The sequence below is a fragment of the Peromyscus leucopus genome, chromosome 1 (genome assembly GCF_004664715.2).
Source record: "Peromyscus leucopus breed LL Stock chromosome 1, UCI_PerLeu_2.1, whole genome shotgun sequence".
Lineage (NCBI taxonomy): Eukaryota > Metazoa > Chordata > Mammalia > Rodentia > Cricetidae > Peromyscus > Peromyscus leucopus.
This window is the reverse complement of record NC_051063.1, coordinates 59,772,405-59,794,320: the sequence shown is the minus strand read 5'-3', so window position 1 is coordinate 59,794,320 and position 21,916 is coordinate 59,772,405. Positions and strand designations below refer to the sequence as shown.

Below are 21,916 nucleotides of genomic sequence, written 5' to 3'. Positions count from 1 at the left end.
AAATAGTCTCACAGCTAATCACCAGGAAGAGGTGTCAGAATTGCTCAGGCCCCTCCCACTTCAGTCACCTCCCCACAGCAAAAGTGTGTTTGCAAAGGTTCTTTTAGAGGTATCCCACACCCCGGAAAACGTGCAAATCCAAGGCACACACATCCTGAAGCATGAGCACATAGCTGTTACAGCGATGTGAAAGAGACACTGTGCGGGTCACACTGGAGGGCTTCTCCCAAGAGACAGGCATCCAAGAGTCGGTCCCAAGTCCTTTGGAGGCCAAGAGGGGATATGGCTACCCCTCAAACACGCCAGTCCCAGTTCCACCAGAGGCCATGTCTTTGCTCAACTCCATGTTGCCCACCTATTACCATGAAATCGAATTGTCAAAATTCATCAATAGTGGGCAGGCTAAATGGCTCAGCAGGTAAAGGTTCTTGCTGCCAAGTTTGACAGTCTGAGTTCAATCCCCAGAAGAGAGAATCAGCTTCCTAGGGTTTTCCCCTGACCTCTACCACATACACTATGGTACATGTACTCACTACCCCCAATAAGTAAGTTAATAAACACGCAAAAAGTTAAATTAGAAACACCAATGATAACAGGACCACACTGTGCCACGGGACTGCCCTGATGGGGGTGCTACCCTGCCCCTGTAGGGGACAAACCAGACTCAGTCTTGTTCTGACACAGGTAAGGGAAGAGGCAGCAGGTGGAAACACCTGCCTGTCCTGGGTCTGAGCCTCCTTCACCAACAGGACCTGTGCCACCCTCCTGCAGGGCGGTGGCTGCAAGAAGAGTTCCCTGCACCAGGTAAATGGGCCGCCTTCCCCCAGCCCTTCCTGTGACCCAGCCAGCCTGGATGCTGTAGGCAGGAGAGGAGAGCAGACTAGACCTTAGCCGCCAGGCCGATTTCTTGTTTAGATAGAAATTGGGTCCTGTGCCACACGCAGTCCCAGCTTGGCTGGCAGTCAAATTGGCAGCTGAAGAATAAACACTAAGCCAGTGCCCTGAGTAGGGCAGGGTGGCCTGCATGGTCAGATTGCAACCTAGGCTGGCGGCACTGGCAAAGGCCTTGGGTTGTTATCCTGATACGTGTGCCTAGGCTGGGCTGCCTGGCCTGCTCAGACATCCTCGGCCAAGCCCCTTGCAAACTCTACCAGGATGGAGTGATGGGGGTGGGGTGGGATTGGGGGGTAGGGGAGGTGGGGGGACCTCTTTAGGCTTGGAGCTGGGCCTGGAGGTCCCCTCCCCCAGCTTCCTGCAGCTTAGTTCTTTCTCACGCTCCTCCTCCAAACTGAGCAGCCGGGCCTCCCTCCCCTGGGCCACCCACTGCCCTCCTGATTCATTATTCTAATTATTTTTGTCACAGGCAATTAGAGGCGGCTTCCACCCCGAGGAGTTTCAGAGAAATGAAATGATCCCCGGGGTCCCCAGGGCACCCTCTGATGAGGCAATTCCAGGACGCCTACTCACTATTGTGCTCCGGGTCTTGCTGTCGAAAAAAGAGTCCCTGTCAGTCAGGTCGAATCTGCAGAAACACAGGGAGACAAGACGACTGTTGCAGGCTCCAAGCCTGGGAACGCATCCTTTCTCCGATAACAGTGACCATGAGAGGACTAACAGTCCTCAGAGCAGGCACGAGTGCCCCCGTCCCTGGGCTTGGTGTTAGCTGATCTCATCAGCCCAGTGTGGGAGGCTCTGAGACCTCCTTTGCTGGGAAGGGAACCGAGGGCACCCTCCAGTTCAAGTTTCTTGTTTTGTTTTGTTGGAGACAAAGTCTCATGTAGCCCAGTCTGGTCTCCAACTAGCTGTGTACCTTGAGGATGGCCTCGAATGCCTCATCCTCCTGCCTCTACCTCCTTAGCACTGGGGGTGTGTGACCATGCTCAGCCAAGCCTGGTTTTGTATGAAATTGGAACCCCAGGAAGGCAGTCTTTCGAGCCCCTATTTCAGAGTCAAGGGGACAGGGACAGTGTCATCCCTCCACATGATGATTTCGGCTTTGAGGACACTCTCCCTGGAGACGGTTTGCATCCAGGTGTTCTGGGCCACACAGATTGCCTGAGGTTTCTGGGGCACAGGAATAGCTCTGAAGTCACCATTCCCTGGGGTGCTTAGTGGAGAAGAGGGTGGAAGGGAGCTGGGTTTGGATAAAGGGTGTGGTCCCCTCATGCCCCTGAGCTGGCAGAGGTTGCAGGGCAGTGTGTCCAGTCTGCAAAGACTGGCCGGTGTAGTCAGGCCAGCACGTGGCTCCTCCGAAGCCATCACTATCTCTGCAAAGCAGAGGCCTCTGTTCTGAGCTAAAGTGTGGGTGCGTGCTCCTTGCTCCCAGCTGTCCTCAAGGCCACAGCACCCCAAAGCCACCTGCTCCTGGGCCTTGCCATCCAAACTGCCCGAGTTTCAGGCACTCGGGCCTTTTCTCCCGCTTGTGCCAGGGAGGCCAGGCCTGGGGAGACCTTGTAACTGCTGCACCTGAGCCGGGTGGCTGTGCACCCCCCCTTGGGAACAGGAAGGATGGAAGGTTCCAGAAGAGACTCAGCACTGCCAGGCAACACACTGCTGGCTGTGGATCCCCAGGGCCTCCGGACTCCCTTGAGGGAGGCCCCTTGATCAATCAATTGCTGCCTCACCAGTTGCTCCTGGGGCTGTTGAGGTTTCACGACAGGGAACCAGGGCTCAGAGGGACAAAGCTAGGGTTGGATAGCCTAGACCTTTGCTCTAGCCAAGGTCCAGGCAGTTTTCCCTAAGCATTACCAAGCCAGGCAAAACTCCTGAATCCCTCTTTCCTCTGTGATCAGGGCCCTTAGAAGTTGCTTCCTCAGTCTTGTCTGGGCTCAACAGTTACAAAGTACTATAAGAACATGTTCCCCTGTTTTAGGGGAACTGGGAGTCATTCGATACTTCTGACTTACAGGTGCTGCTTCTCCCGGGAGAAAGGGTAGGAGAGCCTCTTTGTGGTCTGCGGTCTGTGCTCAGCCACCTTGGGCTGGATGGGGTCTGTGATCTTCTGCAGTACCGAGTTGATGGTTTTCAGGATGCCTCGGGTCTCACTGATGTGGTACACCTGTGGGCAAGACCAAGCCAGGACATCAGTCACTTTCCTGAGCTCTGACTTTCGTGACAGCTGGTTAATATTTCTTCTCAATACGATTTAGAATCATCATGAAAACAGGCCTCTGGGCGTGTCTGTGAGGAAGTTTCTAGACTGGGTTGACTGAGGTGGAAGACCCACTCTGAATATGGATGGCATCATCCCATGGGCTGGGGTCCCAGACTGAATACAGAGGGGAGAGTGGACTGAGCACCCCCGTTCCTCTCTCTGCTTCTTGATTATGGATGGAACACGGCCAGCTGTCTCCCACTCCTGCTCCATGCCTTCCACACCATCATGGTCTGTAGCTCCCTAAACTGGGAGGCAAATAAATTCTTTCTCCATTAAGCTGCTTTTGTCAGGGTAATGTGTAAAGCGACTAAGTCATCCTAGTCTTGGATGGTCAGAAAAACACCCCACGGTGATACAGTCCTTCCTGGGAACAGAGTACCCGGGTAGCCAGGGTGCCCCTACCTGCTCTCTTTTAGGCTTACCCAAAGAACCCAGCATTTTAGGAGAGTTGGGCCAAGAGCTCAATTATAATACATTCTAGAAAACATTTGCCCCAAATGTCTCTTTTGTTTCCAAAGCTGTAATCCAAGCGGCTTCACTGGATCTGAGAAGCAGCACTGGACTTCCCCCTTCCACCCACACACATAAATATGGACTCTCAACCCAGCTTCCCTGGCAGGCTGCTCTTCAGCCGTAAAGTTTTCAGAGATTAAAAGGAAAAATCCCAGCAAGCTAGAAAATGTAATTAAATTGAATCTGATAAATTATCTGAGACCCCACAAGCATCAAAGAAGCAGGGCCTCGAGCTGAACTATATTTGTTCAGCTTAAATTCCTGGGACAGAGTGGGCAGCTTTTCTGCCTGGACCTTCTCCTGGTGTCCCGGTGGGGTGTGGTCTTAGGTGTTGCTCTTTCCTTTTTTAAAAATTGTGTGTGTGTCTGTGTGTTTGTTTATGTGCATTTGTGTACAGGTACCTGCAAAGGCCAGAAGAGGGCGCCTGAATCCCCAGGAACTGACAACTTACAGTTGTCAGCTGCCCTATGTGGTCCTGGGATCTGAACTCCAGTCCTCTTGCAAGAGCAGCAGAACTGCTAAGGTATCTATCTAGGCCTGGCCTAGAGTCTCTAAAGACCACCCGGGCAGATGCATGACAGTGGATAGGAACCGTGCCCTGTGTCTCATCTCCCTTTGCCTTTTCAATGTGATTAGGAGCTCGCAGTGATGATTCTGCTTCCGGGCGTCCTCATACTAGGACTAGTGTTTTGTAATATAAACATTTCCACCCACCTTCTTCGTGGGCATCTTCAGTTTCAAAAACTCAGCCTCCCTGCAGAGCACATGCCAGGGTGCATGGATCTTCACGAATCCAACACCGTGGATTTTGGTCTACAGAGAGAAAAAGGACTGTTGGTCAGGGCGTTTGGCAGCGGGGACCCCTTTTCCCCTTGGTACCCAGCTGTAACTGATGAGGTGTGGCTGCCTTTGCCTAGCACCAGCCCCTTCCTGACAATACCCACCTTTCTTTTCTTCCCTTTCTTTCTTTTCCTTTTTTGAGACAGGGTTTCATTGTGTAGCCCCAACTGTCCTGGAACTCACTCTGTAGACCAGGGTGGCCTCTAACTCACAGAAATCTGCCTGCCTTTGCCTCCCAAGTGCTGGGATTAAAGGCACATGCCACCACCACCTGGTACTAGGAACCTTTCTTAGATATAACACTTTATGCACAAATCCAGGGGTCCCCAGGCCACAGCCAGGAGGGATCTTAGTGGTCTAGAGCACTTAGAAAATTTTCAGGAATTAAGTGAGAGCCCCTCATCCCAACAGTGAGGTAACAGCAGAGGACCATTCATGATTCCAGGCCCATACCCCTCAGCCTTGACCCAGGCCTCTCAGGGCTCATTGAACAAGTGCTTCTGTGGGGGTCATGCAGTCCTCTCTCTAATTGTAGCCTAACTCCAGTTTCCCTGCATATCTATGACTGCTATCCTTAAAGAGCTGAAAGCCCGACACACCAAGAGTTCAAGTCCGGGTCCCCCTACAGTGCTGCTTTGACTTGGGACAAGTGAGAAGGCTAGTTTTGTCAATTTGACACAATCTAACATCATGCTGTCCTGTGGACATATATCTGTGATGGACTGCCTTGATGAATAGGAGACCTGTCCACTGTGGGTGGTACCATTCCCTGAGCATGGGATCCTGGATTGTGTTGGAGTGGGGAAAGTGAGCTAAGTATAAGCACACACGTATTAACTCATTGTTTATGATTGTGGATGTGATGTGACCAGTTGTTTCAAGTTCCTGCTGCCTTGATATCCCCACAAGGATAGACTGCAACCTGGAATTGTGATCCAAATAAGCCCATTTCCCCCTAGACTTTTGTGAGGGTATTTTATCACCACAAGCCATGTCTCTCTGTTGAGTGACAGGAAGGAACCCAAGGGCTACTGACTGGCAGCCAAGTTAATGACTTTGTAAGAACTGATTGCTACCACCAGCTGGAAATGAAATGCATGACTGCCTATCTCCTTACAGAGGAGACACTTCACCTCGTGGAGAGGTCCCTATAACCTACCAGCTCTTGGCTAGCAGGGTCCACCCAATTCAGACCCAATCTATTCTTCCCCAATGGCAGAAGTGCCATGCCTGGCCCCTGGTTCTCTCTTGACACATGTTCCTTGGAAAAGCCTCTTTGTCAAAGGACAAGTTTCTACATAGTCACAGAAACATGCAGGATCTTGCCCAGATCTTTCACAAGACCTCTCATAGCAGACTGGAGCTCAGCCTGAGGGTCCACAGACCTCTCTGGTCCATAATTCTGAGATCTGAAGGAGCTTGTCATGAGGTATGGAGCAGCCAGTGTGGCCTGCCCCCTCTGCCCTCAGGACCACAGGCTGAGTGAGTGGCCCGGTCCACAGGTGTGCTGCAGGCTGATGGCCAAAGCCCACCAGGCCAGTGTCATCTGAGGATGGCCTGTAAGAAAAAAAATTCTGGGATACTGAAGCGGGATTGTTTCTGAGGCTATTCTGCTATCCTGAGCTACATGGTGAGTTTTACCCAATCAATTATCAATCACCCAATCATCTGAAGTGGGTGAAGTAAACACACTTGTCCAGACTTAAAGTCACAAAGTTGGTGTGTCTGGAGCTGACACAGCAGGGCAGAGCACCTGGCAGAAAGAGGTAGATCATGACGGGGATGTGGCAAAAGTTGGTGAAGTGTAGGCCTAGCATGCCTGAGACTCTGGCTTCAAGCCCCAGTATCCTATAAACTGGGTGGAGTGTTGTATGCCTGTAATCTCAGCACTCCAGAGGTGGAGGCAGGAGAATCAGAAGTTCAAGGTCATCCTCAGCCTCATAGGGAATGCCATGCAAGCCTGGACTAATGGAGACCCTACCACAAACAAACAAGTGTGATATTCAAGCCAGAGGCCAGGGATGGAGGGCTTTGGCTTGATCTTCCTCTTTGAAGAGACAGATCTCATCCCAGGATAGAGAAAGCACCTCAGAGTCTTAGGATGGAAATCCCCGGACCTTCTGCTGCCCCCTGGTGCAGAAGGGATGGGTTTGGGAAGCCTGTGTGGTCTATGGCAAGTGTCTTAACCTCTCTGGACCCTATTCCCTCACCTATAAGGCAGGTGATATGAGGTCTGGTTTGCAGTCAGAGGGCTCTGGTGCCCTTAGCAGTCGAGCCCTAGCATTGGGCCTGCAGACAAAGTCAATACAAGGGCCTGAAGGGGCTGAGCATAGCTTCAGCCTGGCTCCAAGGCAGGAAAGGCCACAACTGCTTTGGTCAGCCCTGTCACAGAGTCCCCAGCCTCAGTGACTCACAAGCTGATGTCATGGGACACCCCCGAGTCAGGGGAGATGTCTGTTGTGGCCCACGAGTGGTAGAGGCTGGCTTTTCCACTATAGACCAAGATTCATCTCTGTGTCGTGTTCGCCCGCACGCTAAGACCCAAAATATTCTTTGCAGTCCCAGCATCCCTGGGAAAGCAGGCCCTGCTGACGTGAGTGCCCGGGTCTTTCTCAAGGAAACATCTGGTTGGTGAAGGGGTCGTGGGACCCATTTAGCAAAAATACACTAAGATGTTTTTAAAAACGTGGTACCCAGCCCTCCTACAGCCCTCCCACAGTAGGAGGAGCCTGGGGGATGGCCAGGTCCCTTCAGCCACAGCCAAAGGCTGCAAAAGGGTAAGCTCTATCTCTGTGCTGAGACATGTGAAACCACAAACTCACAGATATAAGGCCCCCGGGGAGGGCACAACTTAGCTAGGCTACAGGGATCTGTGAAGGGACAGGTCCCCAAGAAGCCCCCAGCCAGAGGGTGTGGAGAGGGTTAGGTCAAGCCACTTAGCTCCATACAGAGTGCAGCTGCTGAGTTAGGCTTCTATCCTGAGCCCCAAGTGAAAGGACTCTGACCTCACTAGAACTGGTTCTAGAACCTTCAGCACTTGAGAGACTGAAGCAGAAGGATTGCTGTGAGTTCAAAAGGTGTTCCATGATGCCAGCCTGGGCTACATAGTGACTTCCAGGTTAGCCTGGACTACAGTGTGAGACTGTCTCAAAAACAAACAAACTAGACTAAACTAGAACTTTGACCACACAGGTGGCACAGGTCTGTTACCCTAGATGGGTAGGAGAGTCAGGAGTTCAAAGCTAGCCATGAGACCTGTCTCAAAATAAAAAAAGGAAGGAAAGAAAAGGAGAAGAAATGAAAAGGAAAATGTGAAAACAAACAAACCACAACAATAAAAACAGAGCCACCATGAAAGGTTGATGTGGCTGAGGACACCACCACCTCACTCTCGCCCTGTGTAGCAGTCAAGGTAACGCCCAACTATAGCTACCTTCGGCCTGATGCCCTGATCACCACCTGGCTTTCCTCACTGGCAATGGCTGCCTGTACAGATGTGAGCTTGGGACATACGGCTCTGCTTCAGTGTGCAGCTATGATGGCTGACTGCACACGGCACAGGATATTCAGTGACTGACTGACAGAGGAAAGGGAGGAGCCAGTCTTTAGTAAGTGCCTCCTGTGTACCAGATGGAGACAGCCTCAGCATCTGGCCCAGTCCCACCTTCTCTCAGAACCTTCTGGTCTGCCTCAAGTGTATCCTTGGAGGGGCTGGAAAGATCTGTAGCCACTCAATCCAGATGTTTGAGCAGCAGGTGTGGCATGGGAACTCAGTCTGGTGCTCACTTGCCATGCTCACTCCGCTCCTCCACCCACACAGCTCCCAGAGGGTGAGGCATGGCCCATGGGGTTGGGATATGTTATCACTAGTGTGGGGCCTGGGTGGGGAAGCGTTGCCCGCTAGTTGGCATGCCCACAGTGTACAGCTGGTACCAGGGCAGGGAGCTGCGAGGCATGCCACAACAGCAAATGCAGATCCGTTGAGGACACTAGAACCATGTCTTCAGAGGGTGGCGAAATGTACCTCGTGGTGGTAGCCAGGCCTGGCTTGAACTGGCTTCAGTGGCCACCCAGCCACAGTGGGAAGGAACAGGCTAGAGACCCTCCCATGAGGATTAGGTCCCCTTTCATGAGCCCCACAAAGGAACAGTTGTTTTCTTCTGATCCCAGGGAGGCAGTAGGTTGGTAGCTGCTGGAGAACCTGAGGGTACAGGAAGATTTACACCCCGGAAATGGGCAGACACCACCAAACAACCCCACACTCTCATGAGCATGCTTCCTACTCTGAGTCACCCTGACGAGCGTGGAGAAGGAAACCGACGAGGAGAAGACTGAGAAGAAAGAGAAGTAAAAACATCCGTGAAGGTGCGATGGCTTCACCTGTGACTGTGGCCCAGCAGTTCCTACCACAGTCAGCTCGGGCCCTGGGAACCTGACGGTGTTTCAGGAGGTCCTTGATGGGCACAAAGACAGCTGAGCCCACTGGGGAGAGACAACCCAGGGATGCGGCTAGGGAGAACCAACAAGTGACAGACAGAAGCCATTGCTCTTGGCCAGAGTGTGAGCTCATTAGATGGATGACAGACAGGTCAGCCCCGCTCACCTCAATTAAAGACATAAACTTCCAGACAGGAAGGCCTGCAAAGGACAGGAAACTATTAAAAAGTGACACAGCCGACTTGGGAAAGACCCAAACAGAACTTCCAGAAATTAAAAGACTCGTACTGAGGGAAAAAAACATCCCGACACAGTGTTGGCAAATTGTGCCTCAAAGAAAGCAGGGTTAGAGGACTCGTGTGGGCCAGAGGCATTCCAGAGGGCTTGGGGACACCTGTTGACCCCCATGGGGTGCTTATGAGCTGTGGCCTACCTCAAGCTTTCTGACTAACAGCTGGCGGCAGAGTTCCTGGCACAGACAGAACTTAAGATGGCCGCCACAATGGGACAGGGTTTACCTGAAGCCACTTGCCTCCCCCAGCCCAGGGTGAGCTTCCCAGAATGGGAAGGGCTGGGGGGATGGCTCAGCCAGGAAATGCTTGCAAGCTGGCTGGAGGATCTGCATTTAATCCCTGGAATCCATGTGGTCGAGTGTGGTGGCTTGACCACTTGTAATCCCAGGACTGGGAAAGCAGAGATGGCTGCCCAGCCAGGTTAGCCTAATCAGCTAGCCAACGAGAGACATGTGTTAAAGAACAACAGCTGAAGTTGTCTTCTGGCCTGCACACACACACACACACACACACACACACACACACACACACGCACACACGCATACGCACACACACATGAAGCTGTGCATACACACGAATACACACATACACACATCCAGAATTCATGGCCGATGAAGCATGTTTCTGCAGAATGAATCGAGGTAGAGGGGCAACAGACCTCAGAGCGGCGCCACGGGGCGAGGGCCTTCAGGGGCCAAAGAAAGCAACATGTGGTAGCAGAACTGGGAGTCATAATTCTATCCAGCGTGGACCCCAGCACTGCACACGCAAGAGGCCAGGTCTTCCTTGGAGGAGACTATGGGGAGTGCTGCACGTTATCAGGGTGAACAGTTCAAAGCCAGGGGTCTTCAGTTGGCTTTCTAGACAGCTCTACACTGTGGGGCCCAGGGTTAGGTCCAGAGGTAAGTTGGATTAACCCCCAAGTCTGTCCCCCCCCCACTTCTCCAGGAAACTCACAGAGGTGGTGTGGGGGCAGCTTGTTTCCAGGCCTATGAACCCCATGAACTGGCAAACAGCCTCATCTCATGAAGGAGCCCAGGACTGCAACCATCGTCCCCCCATATTTCCCCCCCCCCAACACAGTACTGAGCTCCACATCTACCTATAATCACTGGAGAGGGCAGGAAATGGATGCTCCTGCCCCTACCCACATCCTGGGGCTATGGCCACCCTACCGTCTAACTTCTCTGGCCACCTATCCTTCTCTTCATAGACATGAGTTCTGACCCGACCCGGTTGTTGCCCAGACCCTGGGAGCTGTGGAAAGCACTTTGTACCATGTGCCAGGCCCGGCACTCCTCTCCTAACCCCACTCACCACTCATGAGAAAAGTCTCACTATCAGCCCCACTTAACAGATTGGGAAAACTGAAGCCCAGAAAGAGGACGCCACTTGATCCAAGAAACGGCTGGTTCGATCTAACTCCACTCCACACTTCAGAGTCTGCGTCACCCCCAGACTATGTGTCCCCCCGTTTGGAGTGAACTCAGTGGCATGAGATCAAACAGGCGCTGGTGGGATTCTGTGTTCACAATCTTAGGAGGATCTGCCAAAGCCAGGGTCAAGTATAGCGTCAGGGCAGTGAGGGCCCCAGCCACCCCCAGTAGACACGCCAGGACTTAAGCCTGTGGTGTTCTTAGCAATGACCCCAAAGACATAAATAACGCCCAGCAGGCTTTGAGGCTCCACTTCAAAAATGCTAATGGATTTTCTTGGAGGAAAACACATTGGTCACAAATTTCTCTTGTCTCTTTAATGGGAACCCTGGAAGCTGACCCCACAGGGAGAGAGGTGGGGTGTGTGTGAGAGAGAGAGAAACAAGGACTGAAAGAGAGAAGGAAGTGGGGGGGAGGGGGAGGGTAGGGGATGGGGGAGGGAGAGAGGGAGGCAGAGAGAAGGGTAGATAAAGAGGGAGCTAGGAAAGGACAAAGGGAGGGAGAGAAAAAGAAAGGGGGGAAGAGATGAGTGAAAGCAAGATAAAGGATCTATCGCCACTCTCCACCACACAGTCCAGGGGTCCTTCACCCCTTAAGGGCAGCAGGTGCTGAAAGACCCCTGTGGGGCAAAGCATTGACCCTTCCTGCCCACCCAGGCTCCCTCTATGAGACATCCTGAATTTCTTGGCAGCGGGCGGTGGGGTGGGAGGTGGAGGTTGCTCTATGGGCTCTCCAGTCACGTGGGGGCCACCTCTGGGGACTGAGCTGTGGGTAGGAGCACTCCTCCCTTTCTGGGGATGTATCCAGGGAGATAAGTTCCCCCATTCACCACTCAAGGGACAGTCTAGGATCCCAGGACTGCTGAATCGGAGCCTGTGTTAGCATTTGCCTGTGGGTGTACAGGGTGCATTCTGGCCCCATGGGGAGGCAGGCCCCCCTAAGGCAGACCTGCTCCTAGCTTAGGCTGTCAACCCACCCTGTGCCAGCTGTGAGCTCCACTTCTCTACCACAGATACGGAAGCTTCTGCTGGCCCACTTGCCACCCTGCTCTGTCCCCACTTCCGGGCAGGGCTTTATTCACGAGGTGGGTTTAATGGGAGGCACTCCCACAATAACTACTATCCGAGATATGCGGGTGTGCCCTTATTTGGAGAGAGGGTCTTTGCAGATGTAAGGAGGCTGAGATAAAGCTGAAATGGGATAGGGTGGGCCCCCAAGAGAGAGACTGTGAAGACCAGGACGGGACATATGAGCCACAACAGAGGAGGCCAGAGTACAGCTCTGTGCACATCTTGACTTCCAACCTGTGGCTTCCAGAATGTAACATGCAATCTGCTGTCTTAAGTCACCACACATCTGTGCTCACTTGTCACCTGGTGGTTAAGAGCTGTCCCCTGTCCGAGAGCAGTGTCACAGGACACATGTCATCCCCACTACCTTGTGACAGTAAATTGGCCTCAGTGAGAAAGCAAGGAGAGAGGGTCTGGTCTGCATGAGGCTCCCAGTCAAGTTCAGCCACCCATCCCCAAGAAGACAATTTGAAAAAGCCAACTTAATAGCAAAAAGCAGAACAAGTCCCAGAGTGCTAGAATTATATCTTTAATCCCAGCACAAGGAGGCAGAGGCAGGAGGATCTCTGGGAATTGGAAGCCAGCCTGGTCTACTTAGCCAGTTCTAGAACAGCCAAGGCTAGAGTGAAACCCTCCCCCAACCTCTCAGAGAGAATCATTCAATGTGGTTTTTTGGGGTGTACAGACTGTGAAGCTGGGCTGGAGACCTCTGCAATGCTGCCTTATGGCCAATGACAGTCCAAGAGGTGGCTGGTGTCACACACAGGGTATCTCATCTCCTTCAAGGTCATCATTCGTCTCCCCACGCAGCCTTGGAGGCAGGTTTCCCTTGGCTGGTGGTGATTCAGGGCCCAGGCACATTCGGCAACATCACAGAGGACAGACAGTTTTAGTTTTCAGGGTTTGAGAGTTACGGCCAGTCCAGCAGAGGCTAGGGTTGCGCCTAAAGGTCAGATGCCATGGTGTACAGGTTGGGAGACCAGCTTCCATGGCACAAGTGTTAGTATGTGGTATGCAGAGGGCACAGAGTATTGGGGTACCTGCTCAGATCCCCACAGAAGACACCTAAACCTGGCATTTTGCTTCAAACTGAGTCAGAGTGCAATTGGGGGATCCCGTTACAGGCTTTCTCGTTTCAAAATCTGCCAGCCCTCAGGCTCCCTGTAATCTAAGCACACCCAGGGAACAGCTTATTAGCTCTTCACCCCAAAACAAGCCTGACCTTGCTGGGCTGGCCGTGCCTGCTAATCTCGGCAGCCAGGGCCCACTCACACCTCTGCTTGCCGTGCGTGCCCAAACAGCCGGTCCAGACCCTGCCTCTGCTCCACCCAGGACAGCAAGCAGCAGCTGCTGACTGTGGCCCTGCCAGCCCTGAAGTCTTGAGGCTTCCAGCAGGCTGGTGGGAGGACCACTCAGTGTTGTTGCGTAGGGAGCTTGAACTAGAACCTGAAGAGATTCAGGCTCAGTTCACAGAAACTGGGTGTGGCGGTGTGCACCTGTAACCCTGGCACAGGCAGGCAGGGACCTGTGGATCCCAGGGCTTTGCTGGCTTGCCAGGCTGGCTGAAATGGCAATCCCAGGTTCAGAGAGAAACCCTGTTCTCAAAACGAGGTGGTGGTGGTGGTGGTGGTGGGAGGCTGGGAGATAGCTGGGTGCATAAAGCCCTTGCTGTGTGAGTCTGAGGACCTGAACCAATGTAAAGGTGGGTATATCTGTGTATCAGTAGAGCATCATGCATCTGTAACCCCAGCATTCACAGCAAGATAGGAGACAGGGACAGGAGAGACAGCCTGAGCTATGCAGTACAGCGTGAACAACAAGGAGACTGCCTTGAACGAGGTGGGAGATCAGGACCAACACCCAAGGCTGTCCTCTGAGCTACACACGCAACACATCGATGCACGAACACCCCCCCCCCGAAAATCTGGACAGTCTCGTGTACTTGTGCCTTTCTTTGTGTGCCAGTGACTGACTCCAGGCACTCAGGCACACCAGGCGGGTCCTCTACAGCTGAGCTCCATCCACCCCAGTCCCATATTTTGTTTGTCACTTCTTATTTTTTTTTCTAAATTTTATCTATGTATTTGTCTGCATGTATGTATGTCTGTGCACCGTGTGCATGCAGGAGCCTGTGGAGACCAGGAGGGGGCGTCAGAGCTCCTGGAACTGGAGTTACAGTTGGTTGTGGGTGCTGGGGACTGAACCCGGGTCCTCTGCAAGCGCAGTCAGTGCTCTTAACTACAGAGACATCTCTTCAATACCTCATATTTCATTTTCTAAAGAGGCTAACCCAACTGCTGCAAAGCCTTCTTCAGCCCTAGAGCCAAACTGTCTGTGAAATTTGGGGTCACTTTTTTTTTGTTTTAAAACAAAGAGTCACTAAAACCCTCATGTTTCATTTTCATTGCAAAGAAGAGAGAAGCCACCACTAACTAAAACCTCTTTCTCCCAGCCTTTCCCTCTCTCCCAACTCCCCCCTCTCTTTCCCTCGTCCCCACTCTTTTGTTTTGGTTTTGTAGCCCAGGCTGCCCTCAGCTTCACTGTTCTCGTCCATCTCAGCCTCCCTCAGGTGTTGAGGCTCAAGTGTGCACCCCCATGCCCAGCTTTGACATAACAGGAATCCCAGCCGACAAAGATGTGTCTGTCCTGTACTCAACACTGCGTGAAGGTCGTTGCTATCTCCAGTTTCCAGATGGGGAAACTGAGGCCTTCAGTTCAGAGACTAAGGTCTGACAGATCAGCCTGAGTCACCCCAGGTCAGAGGGCCCACACCTGGGAGTTTCAGATTGTCCCAGGAAAGAACCTCCTGGATAGAGAGACGAACACATGCAAGACACAGCTATGGAGATCCACACAAGCACTGGACACCTCAGTGGGGGAGAGACCCACAGACTTTGAAAGACTCTCTCTTTCTCCAGGAATAAAAAAGACCTGCACAATAGACTCCACACAGCAGCGGTTTGTTCCAAAAGCCCCAGGGTGGCCTGAGTGGACAGGGGAAGGCCAGACACAACTCTGCTCAAGGTGACAGAAACCACAGAGGATCAGGGATGCCCACATTCTAGCTGCCAGCCTTGGAATCGAGGAGCCTCCAAGTCCTTGCCAGCCTCAAACTTTTGCCTCCTGATCCCTCAACATCCCCAAGCACCCTAAGAACTGCCACAGGAAACACACAGAGAGGTTTTCAAATACCTGCCAGGGGTCCAACCTCAAGAAGGTGGACAATACTCTGAGACTGGGTCACAATGGACAATATCCTCAGCAGGTGCACATATACATGCGTGTGTGGAGGTCAGAGAACAAATTCAGCTGTGATTCCTCAGGTACTATCCATCCCCAGGTCTGGGATTACAAGTGTGTGTCACCATGCCTGGCTTTTTGCATGGGTTCTGGGGACCAAATTCAGGTCCTCATGGCTGCAAGGCAAGCTCCCTAGCTACTGAGGTGTTCCGCCAGCCTCACCTCCTTATTTTTAAACAGTCTCTTGCTATGTGGCCCAGGCTGGCCTTGAACTCTCAATCCTCCTGCTAGTCTCCTGAGCACTGGGATTACCCATGCAGAGCAGGGGCCTTTCCCCACATACTCATGCTGCGGAGAGGGTAAGATGTCAACCAGGAAGCACACAGCAACTGGCTGAGTGGTTGAGAGCTGCCATGATTTGAGCCACTCTCCTCGGCTGTCTTGAGAGACAGTGGATCCTTTGTTCTGTCCAGAAACTTCTCTTAGCAAAACTTCTAGACTTCCTGAACACAGGGTTACAGAGATGCAGGTTTCAGAGCAGGGATCCCAAGAGCCTACAGACCGATCTCTTTTTCACAGGTTGAGAAACCGAGGCTTGGAGAAGGGTTGAGGACACCCACAAGAAGCTCCCAGAACAGCTCCACACTTCGTCCCTCTGACCCAGCAAAGCTTCCCATGCCGGGCACTGGCTGAGCAGAGGCAGGAAATGCTCTGACCTCAAGGTCACAGTCACTGGCCAGCTCTGCCCTAGGCAGATGCGGTTGCTGGAGGAGGAGGAGGGCTGGCTTGGGACTTCCCAGAGCTGTTGAGAAGCAATTTCTAGCCCACTCTGTGGCCACAAGAGCCAAGCTCAAGGCTGCCTGCTCCCACTGCCTTCTGCAACACAGACCTGTTCAGCCTATGTCCACCTGGTGTCCCGAGCCAACATGAGGCCACACTTACGTCCTCATCGTGTTCCAGCTCCAGGCCTGCCTCCAACAGGTTCCCCTCATACTCTTCCCGTCTGAAGCGCTTGTCATCTTCGTGGTAATCCATGGGGGCCTCGGGTGAGCCCCCATCCACGGGGCTCCCCTTCCCGGGAAGGGGCTGGTCCTGCTTGGCACTGCGGGCCCCGAGGACCATGTCATTCTGTAGTCCCCTCCTGGCCAGAGTTCTGCTGCCCGAGGCTCTCTTGTGATGGTACACCAAGATGTAGTCCACCTTGCGTTTCCCATCCCTGAAGTACAGGCCATACTTGCATTCAGCATCAGGGTCCACGGACAGGGAGTTGAGCAGCTGTGAGGCAAGAAAGAGAGAGATGTATTCAGTGCAGAGTGGTTCTCAAGGGACCTCTTCTGGTAACATGATTTCAGCTGGGTGCTGCACTCAGCTATTCACCCAGGCACTCGACCAACATTCCGGGCCTCGTATCCCCACTTGCTGCAGCCAGAGCCTAACAAATTCCTGGTATAAAATGTTTATAAATACCCGCTGGTGTACCGAGTGCCTGCATACACTCCTTCCTCACTAAAGTCACTACTCTGCACAGGTTCTATGCAAATACCCCAGCATTTTACTTAGTTTTCCTTTGTGTGTGTGTGTGTGTGTGTGTGTGTGTGTACATGTTTCTGAACTTGCATGTGTTCAGAAGCTGTAAGCTGACAACAAGCGTCTTCCTTGGTTTCATTTCTTTTTTTTTAAGATTTATTTTTCCATGTATGAGTGTTTGCTGCAGGTATGTATGTGTATCATAAGTGTGCAGTGTCCATGGAGGCCAGAAGAGGGCACCGGATCCCTTCAAACTGGGGTTATAGATGGTTGTGATCCTCCATGTAAATGCTGGGAACAGAACCTACGTCCTCTGCCAGAGCAAAACAAGGGCTCTTAACCACTCAGCCATCTCTCCAACCCATCTTCCTCATCTTTTTGAGACAGGGTTTCTTGCTGAGCCCGGAGCTCTCCCATTAGGTTAGGCTGGCTGGCCAGTGAGCCCAGCATTCATCTCTACCCTCCCCAGTGCTGGAGTATATGCATGCCAGCATGCCCAGCTTTTTATTGTAGGTGCTGAGAATCCAAGCTCAGGTGCCTGTACTTGTGTGGTAAGCCACCCCCAGCACCACTGTACCATCTTCTGTGAGACTTGAGCACCTGTGGGCTTCAGTATCTGAGGGATCTTGAACCACTACTGTGCTATACCAAGGGTCAGCCACCCCTATAGATGCCCACTGTGAGCCAGACCCAGTCCTATGGGCTGAAATATGTAGAAGATGAAACAGTCGTCTTGGGGCCCACACTCTAGAAGGGAGTCTTTGTCTCCCCCAAGGATGCCAAATCATGCCTGGTCACCAATAGGACCTCCTGGTCTCTGGGTGGAAAGGTCCTATCTGACTCCTGGAAGAAAGTGCTGGAAAAGCCCCAAAGTGAAGGCCCCAGAAAGGAAGCATGCAGGACAGGGCCTGAGGCAGGACAGAACTGAATTTAGTTATCTGCAGGTACAATGTCAGCCTCTGGCAGATAGCATCCAGGCAACATGATGATGGCTTCAGGACCACTGGCGAGCTGCACGATCAGAGCTTAAATGTATGAGGCCCTTGTTCACTCACCCTGGATCCTTCAGAAACCTAATCCCAGTGTTGGGCTCTGGCATGGAGGAATGAGGACTGAGACCCAGGCTGGGACACAGCCTGAGGAGCAGCAGAGAACTGCCAGCCGTCCCCAGGGCTGGCTTCCACCCAACCTGAACACCTGATTCCAGCAGTTTCTTTCTCAGAGATTAGCAGCCACGCAGAGCAGACACTACCCTTCCCCCTATACCAGCTCTTGGTCCACACAGTGGTATGGAGGATCTCAGCAGCTAGGTCCTCCCTGGTGGCATGTGAAGCCCAACACAATGGCTAGCAACTACAGCTACATGTCTGTTTCAGTACCATACCCAGGATGCCTCCTCCTGGAACCTTTGCTATACTGAAAGATTGTAAGCTGGGTGGAGAGTCCCTCCACATGGGGTGCAGTGCTGGCCTCAGTTTCCCCTGCATAGTACTGGAAGACATAAGTCTTCCTCAGGATCCGCCTGCTGGGTTCTACTCCCTTCTATGGAGACCTATTGCTATGGCCCCAGTTGTGGGATTCTCCACTCCCTTCATGTCCCTTTCTGTCCCTCTACAGTGTCCCTTGTCCCTCTAACCCACTTCATCCCATCCTGCCCATGTCAGAGGCTCAAGCTCTGCTAATAACCAGAGGCTTGGCCTTGATCTGACCTTGACTCTGCTACACCAGCAGCTGGGGGGCCACTGCCCACCTCCCTCCATGGCCACCTGGAACCTCATAATGTCCCCAGCTACTAGGTGACTTTGAAGGGCCATGGATTTCCTCAGAAGCAGCAGCACAACATCCTTCTCTGAGGCACAGTAGGCTGTCAAGGGGGACAAGGGAGAGGGGAGCTGTACCTAGTCCATAGCCATGGAGGGAGAGGGGCCTCTTGGGCGGGGTCCAACTAGCAGGGTCAGGGGGTCACCACCTTGCATCTTAGCATCCTTACCCCCAAGAGATGTGTCTCCTAGAGGGAGCAGGGCCAATGGCTGGCACTGGCCACTCAGTACCCATAGATGAGGGAAGCTGGAAGGGTTCCACCTACTTTCTCCATATGACTGGGTTCTCATCCATCCTGGTGGCCTCCACGGGGCCCTTGACAGTGTGGGTATTCCACCCAAAGTGCTCCTAAGGGGTTTTCTACGAGTGACCTTCTGGGTGGCTATAGGCTAGAGTCAACCCCATATCTGTGCGGCCTCAGGGGGGCTCAGGCTGGTTGGTTTGGGTTTTTTTTGTTTGTTGGTTTGTTTTGTTCTTTTGAAGAAGAGCTGCTGTAGCCCAAGCTGGCCTGGAACCTGTTATGTAGCCAAGGATGACCTCAAATTTCAGATTTTCCTGCCTTTGCCTTCCCAGTGCTGCAGCTGGGGTATACGCTGCCACACCCTGTTCTATGCAGAGCTGGGGCTAGAACTCAGGCCTTCATGTACGCTAGGTAAGTGCTCTACCCACTGAGCCACAGCCCCTGTAGTTTAGGGCTGGCTTTTGAGGAAAACAGGAGTGCAGCTAGAGTGACGCTCTGGCCTAGTAAAGAGCTAAATTTATGGGAATCTGAACATCTGTCCTCAGCCACCAAGGAGAGTATGTGTCTCTGTAGAGGGACAGGGGCCCCAGGCCAGGGGTAGGCATGGGTTTGGGCCTAGCCTTGGGTCCTGTCCACACACCCAAGGCACTTCTGTCCTTCACAGAAATGGTGACACTCTTTCTAAGAATGGGGCACCCTGTCTTCAAATGTCCCGCACATGGAGGGAACACTGTTGCTAGGTCCACCTGACCTGGCAGAAATTGAGATTGACACACGGGAGAGGAGGTCGACCCCAGGAGACCAGCTCAATGCCCTGGGTACCAAATCCCTACCCACTGTCCTAGGACTCCAGCTCTGACTCGTTACTGAGGGACACAGCCAGAAGGGTGATTCCATCCCACCATGAAGTTCCTGAGCCACCAGGCAGTCTAGTAAGCAGAGGCTGGCAGGGAGGTCTGGAAACAGCCATGGCTTCTCGCAGGCCCCGAAGCTGGCCAGGCCAGATCCAAGCCTGGGAACCCTGGGTGGCTGGGCGTCTGGAAGGGCAGTAGAGCCACTTCCTGCCAGGAGGATTAGCCAGGTTGATGAGGGTTCTGCAGCTGAGCAGAAGCAGGCCCAGAATACGCTGGGCCAGGCGCCTGGGGGGCACGCCCGTCACCCTGGCTCCAACCCGGGGCCAAGGGCAGGTCCTTCTCAGAATCCCAGGAAGGGCAGAGAAGTGCAAAGTCACAGGGTGCTGCCTGCTAGAGGAGCCTTGAAGAAGAAGGCAAGCCAGACCCCAGCAGAGAGCCCTGGAAGACAAGGACCCCCCTGGACCATGTTAGGCAGAGCGGTCATGCTGAGCCAAGATGGTCATATACGGGGGGTCTGAGGACACACTTGCCTTTGCTGGCACCCTGGTCACCCCAGAGGCTCAGAGTCTCAACCTCATTTCCAAACACACTCAATCCTGGTATCAGTTCCTGCAGCTGGGACCTCACCTCACCTCTGTCCTGCCCCTCCTACCTGCCTTCTCCCCTGCTGCACACATCGGCTTTCCTCTCTTCTCTCTCCCCCCACCCCCTCCCTCTCTTCATCCTTCTAACTGGTTTCCAAGCTTCTTTGTCTAGGATCCAAGGTGCCATGCTGGTCTCCTGCGGACCACCTTCCGAGAAGTTCTAACTTTCCTCAGCACGAGCCCCTGAGGCTAGACCAGGGACAGCCCTAACACACCCACACTCAGAACCAGAACAATGGCTGCCATTGAAGAAGATGGACAGCCATGACTTAGAGAAAAGGACAGTCAGAGCCTTTCTGTGTGACAGTCAGGGAAATGACCCCAGGGAGCCACCAAGGCTTCTGTGAGGTGAGGCAGGGATCAGATCCAACATGAGCAACTGCCACATGTCCACATGGCCCTCTTAGGCCTCCCCACAGGGGTCTGTCAGTGCTAGGGGAAGGCACAGTGGCCAAAGCGGGCTTCATCTTGCCTGTGCTCAGAGACCAGCTCAGCCATGGTTTGGCTGCACTGGCCCTAGGAGGTGGAGCCACCTCCCTGAGATACATGTCAGTAAGTCCTCCCTCATTTAACAGGATTTTGCTTCGGTACTGTTGGAAGGGTTCAGTATGTTTACCATAAAGTATCTACCACAGGCCCCAGCAGACTGTGTGGCCCCAGGGAGCTCTCTCCGTGAGCTGAGCACATGAAGAAAGAAAAAGGGATGGAATGGTTGTCCCTAAAACCCTTGGCACAAGAATGAGGACCTGGATTCCGATCCTCAGCACACATGTAAAAATCTGGGTGCAGCGTGCACTGAACGTAACCATAGTATGGGGAGGGAGAGACAGGCGCACTGGCCAGCCAGTCTAACGGAACTGGCAAGCTCCAGGTTCAATGACAGACTCTGTCTCAGAAAGCAAATTGAGGAGTGAGAGAGGAAGCCAACCAACGCTAACCTCTGGAACACACACACACACACACACACACACACACACACACACACACACGTGGGGCAGGGGAAAAGAACCTTACTATCAGAGTGGACCATAGAGAGAGAAAGGTGGCAGGGTATTAGATTCAGATTTTAAAACTGACAAAGGGGGGTGTGGGTGGCAGGAGGTGCCACCAGCAGCAGCACAGTCGTCCCTCGGTGACTTGTCCTGTTCCATTGGCAAAACTGTTTGTCTGCGTGGGTACAGGCTTTATCAAGTGGGAAAAAGCCGCCTTTGTTCAGTGTCTGTGGGTAGCAACTTCTAGACAGACAGATAACGTGGGATCCTTGCCAACTGCTCTCTGTACCTGCCTGGGACCCCCAAGGTCTGCAGGGCTGTTCTGAGGTGAGCCTGGGAGACAGAGGCACCAGCTGAATCTGCATGTCCCTTCCCTGTACAGAACAGGACAAAACTATGTAAACTGCAGCAGGAGGGATATGGGTTGGACTTTATGTGTAACTTCCAAATGCTCTCTTTTCCTATAATTAAGAAAAGGGACACCTGCATAGAAGGCAAGGGCTTTTTTTTAGTAATCTCTTAATGGCTGGTTGAGAGAAAGAGTGTGTGTGTGTGTGTGTGTGTGTGTGTGTGTTCGTGTACAAAGGACAACAGAAGCTTGTGTCTAGTTACCTCTATGTGCCATGGCCTTAGAGAATGGGAGGGGACTCTTGCAGGGTTTGAATGTGATGGGGTTGTCTCCTGGATGCCTGGGGGAAGTGCTCCTGGAAAGAGCTTCCTCCAGTGAAGTTTTAGAGAAAATGCCGATCCTGTCCCAGCACCACACACAGGGACGGTCGTGCGAGCTACCCCCAAGATGCTGGGCAGAACAGGGAGGCAGTGGCAGGACCCCATGTTCACATCCTAAATGT

General features: G+C 52.9%; 1 protein-coding gene across 9 annotated transcripts in view; it reads right to left on the bottom strand.

The window, feature by feature from the left end:
* Positions 1-21,916, bottom strand: part of Ano1 (anoctamin 1) — a 169,288-nt gene that overhangs the window by 70,516 nt on the left and 76,856 nt on the right. For all 9 annotated transcript variants that reach the window (XM_037208683.1, XM_028871423.2, XM_037208673.1 and 6 more), the window contains exons 3-6: positions 15,929-16,261; positions 4,385-4,483; positions 2,907-3,058; positions 1,468-1,522 (exon numbers count right to left, since the gene is read on the bottom strand). In XM_037208683.1, the coding sequence (XP_037064578.1) occupies positions 1,468-1,522; positions 2,907-3,058; positions 4,385-4,483; positions 15,929-16,261 (639 nt within the window). The remainder of the gene's footprint in view (positions 1-1,467; positions 1,523-2,906; positions 3,059-4,384; positions 4,484-15,928; positions 16,262-21,916) is intronic.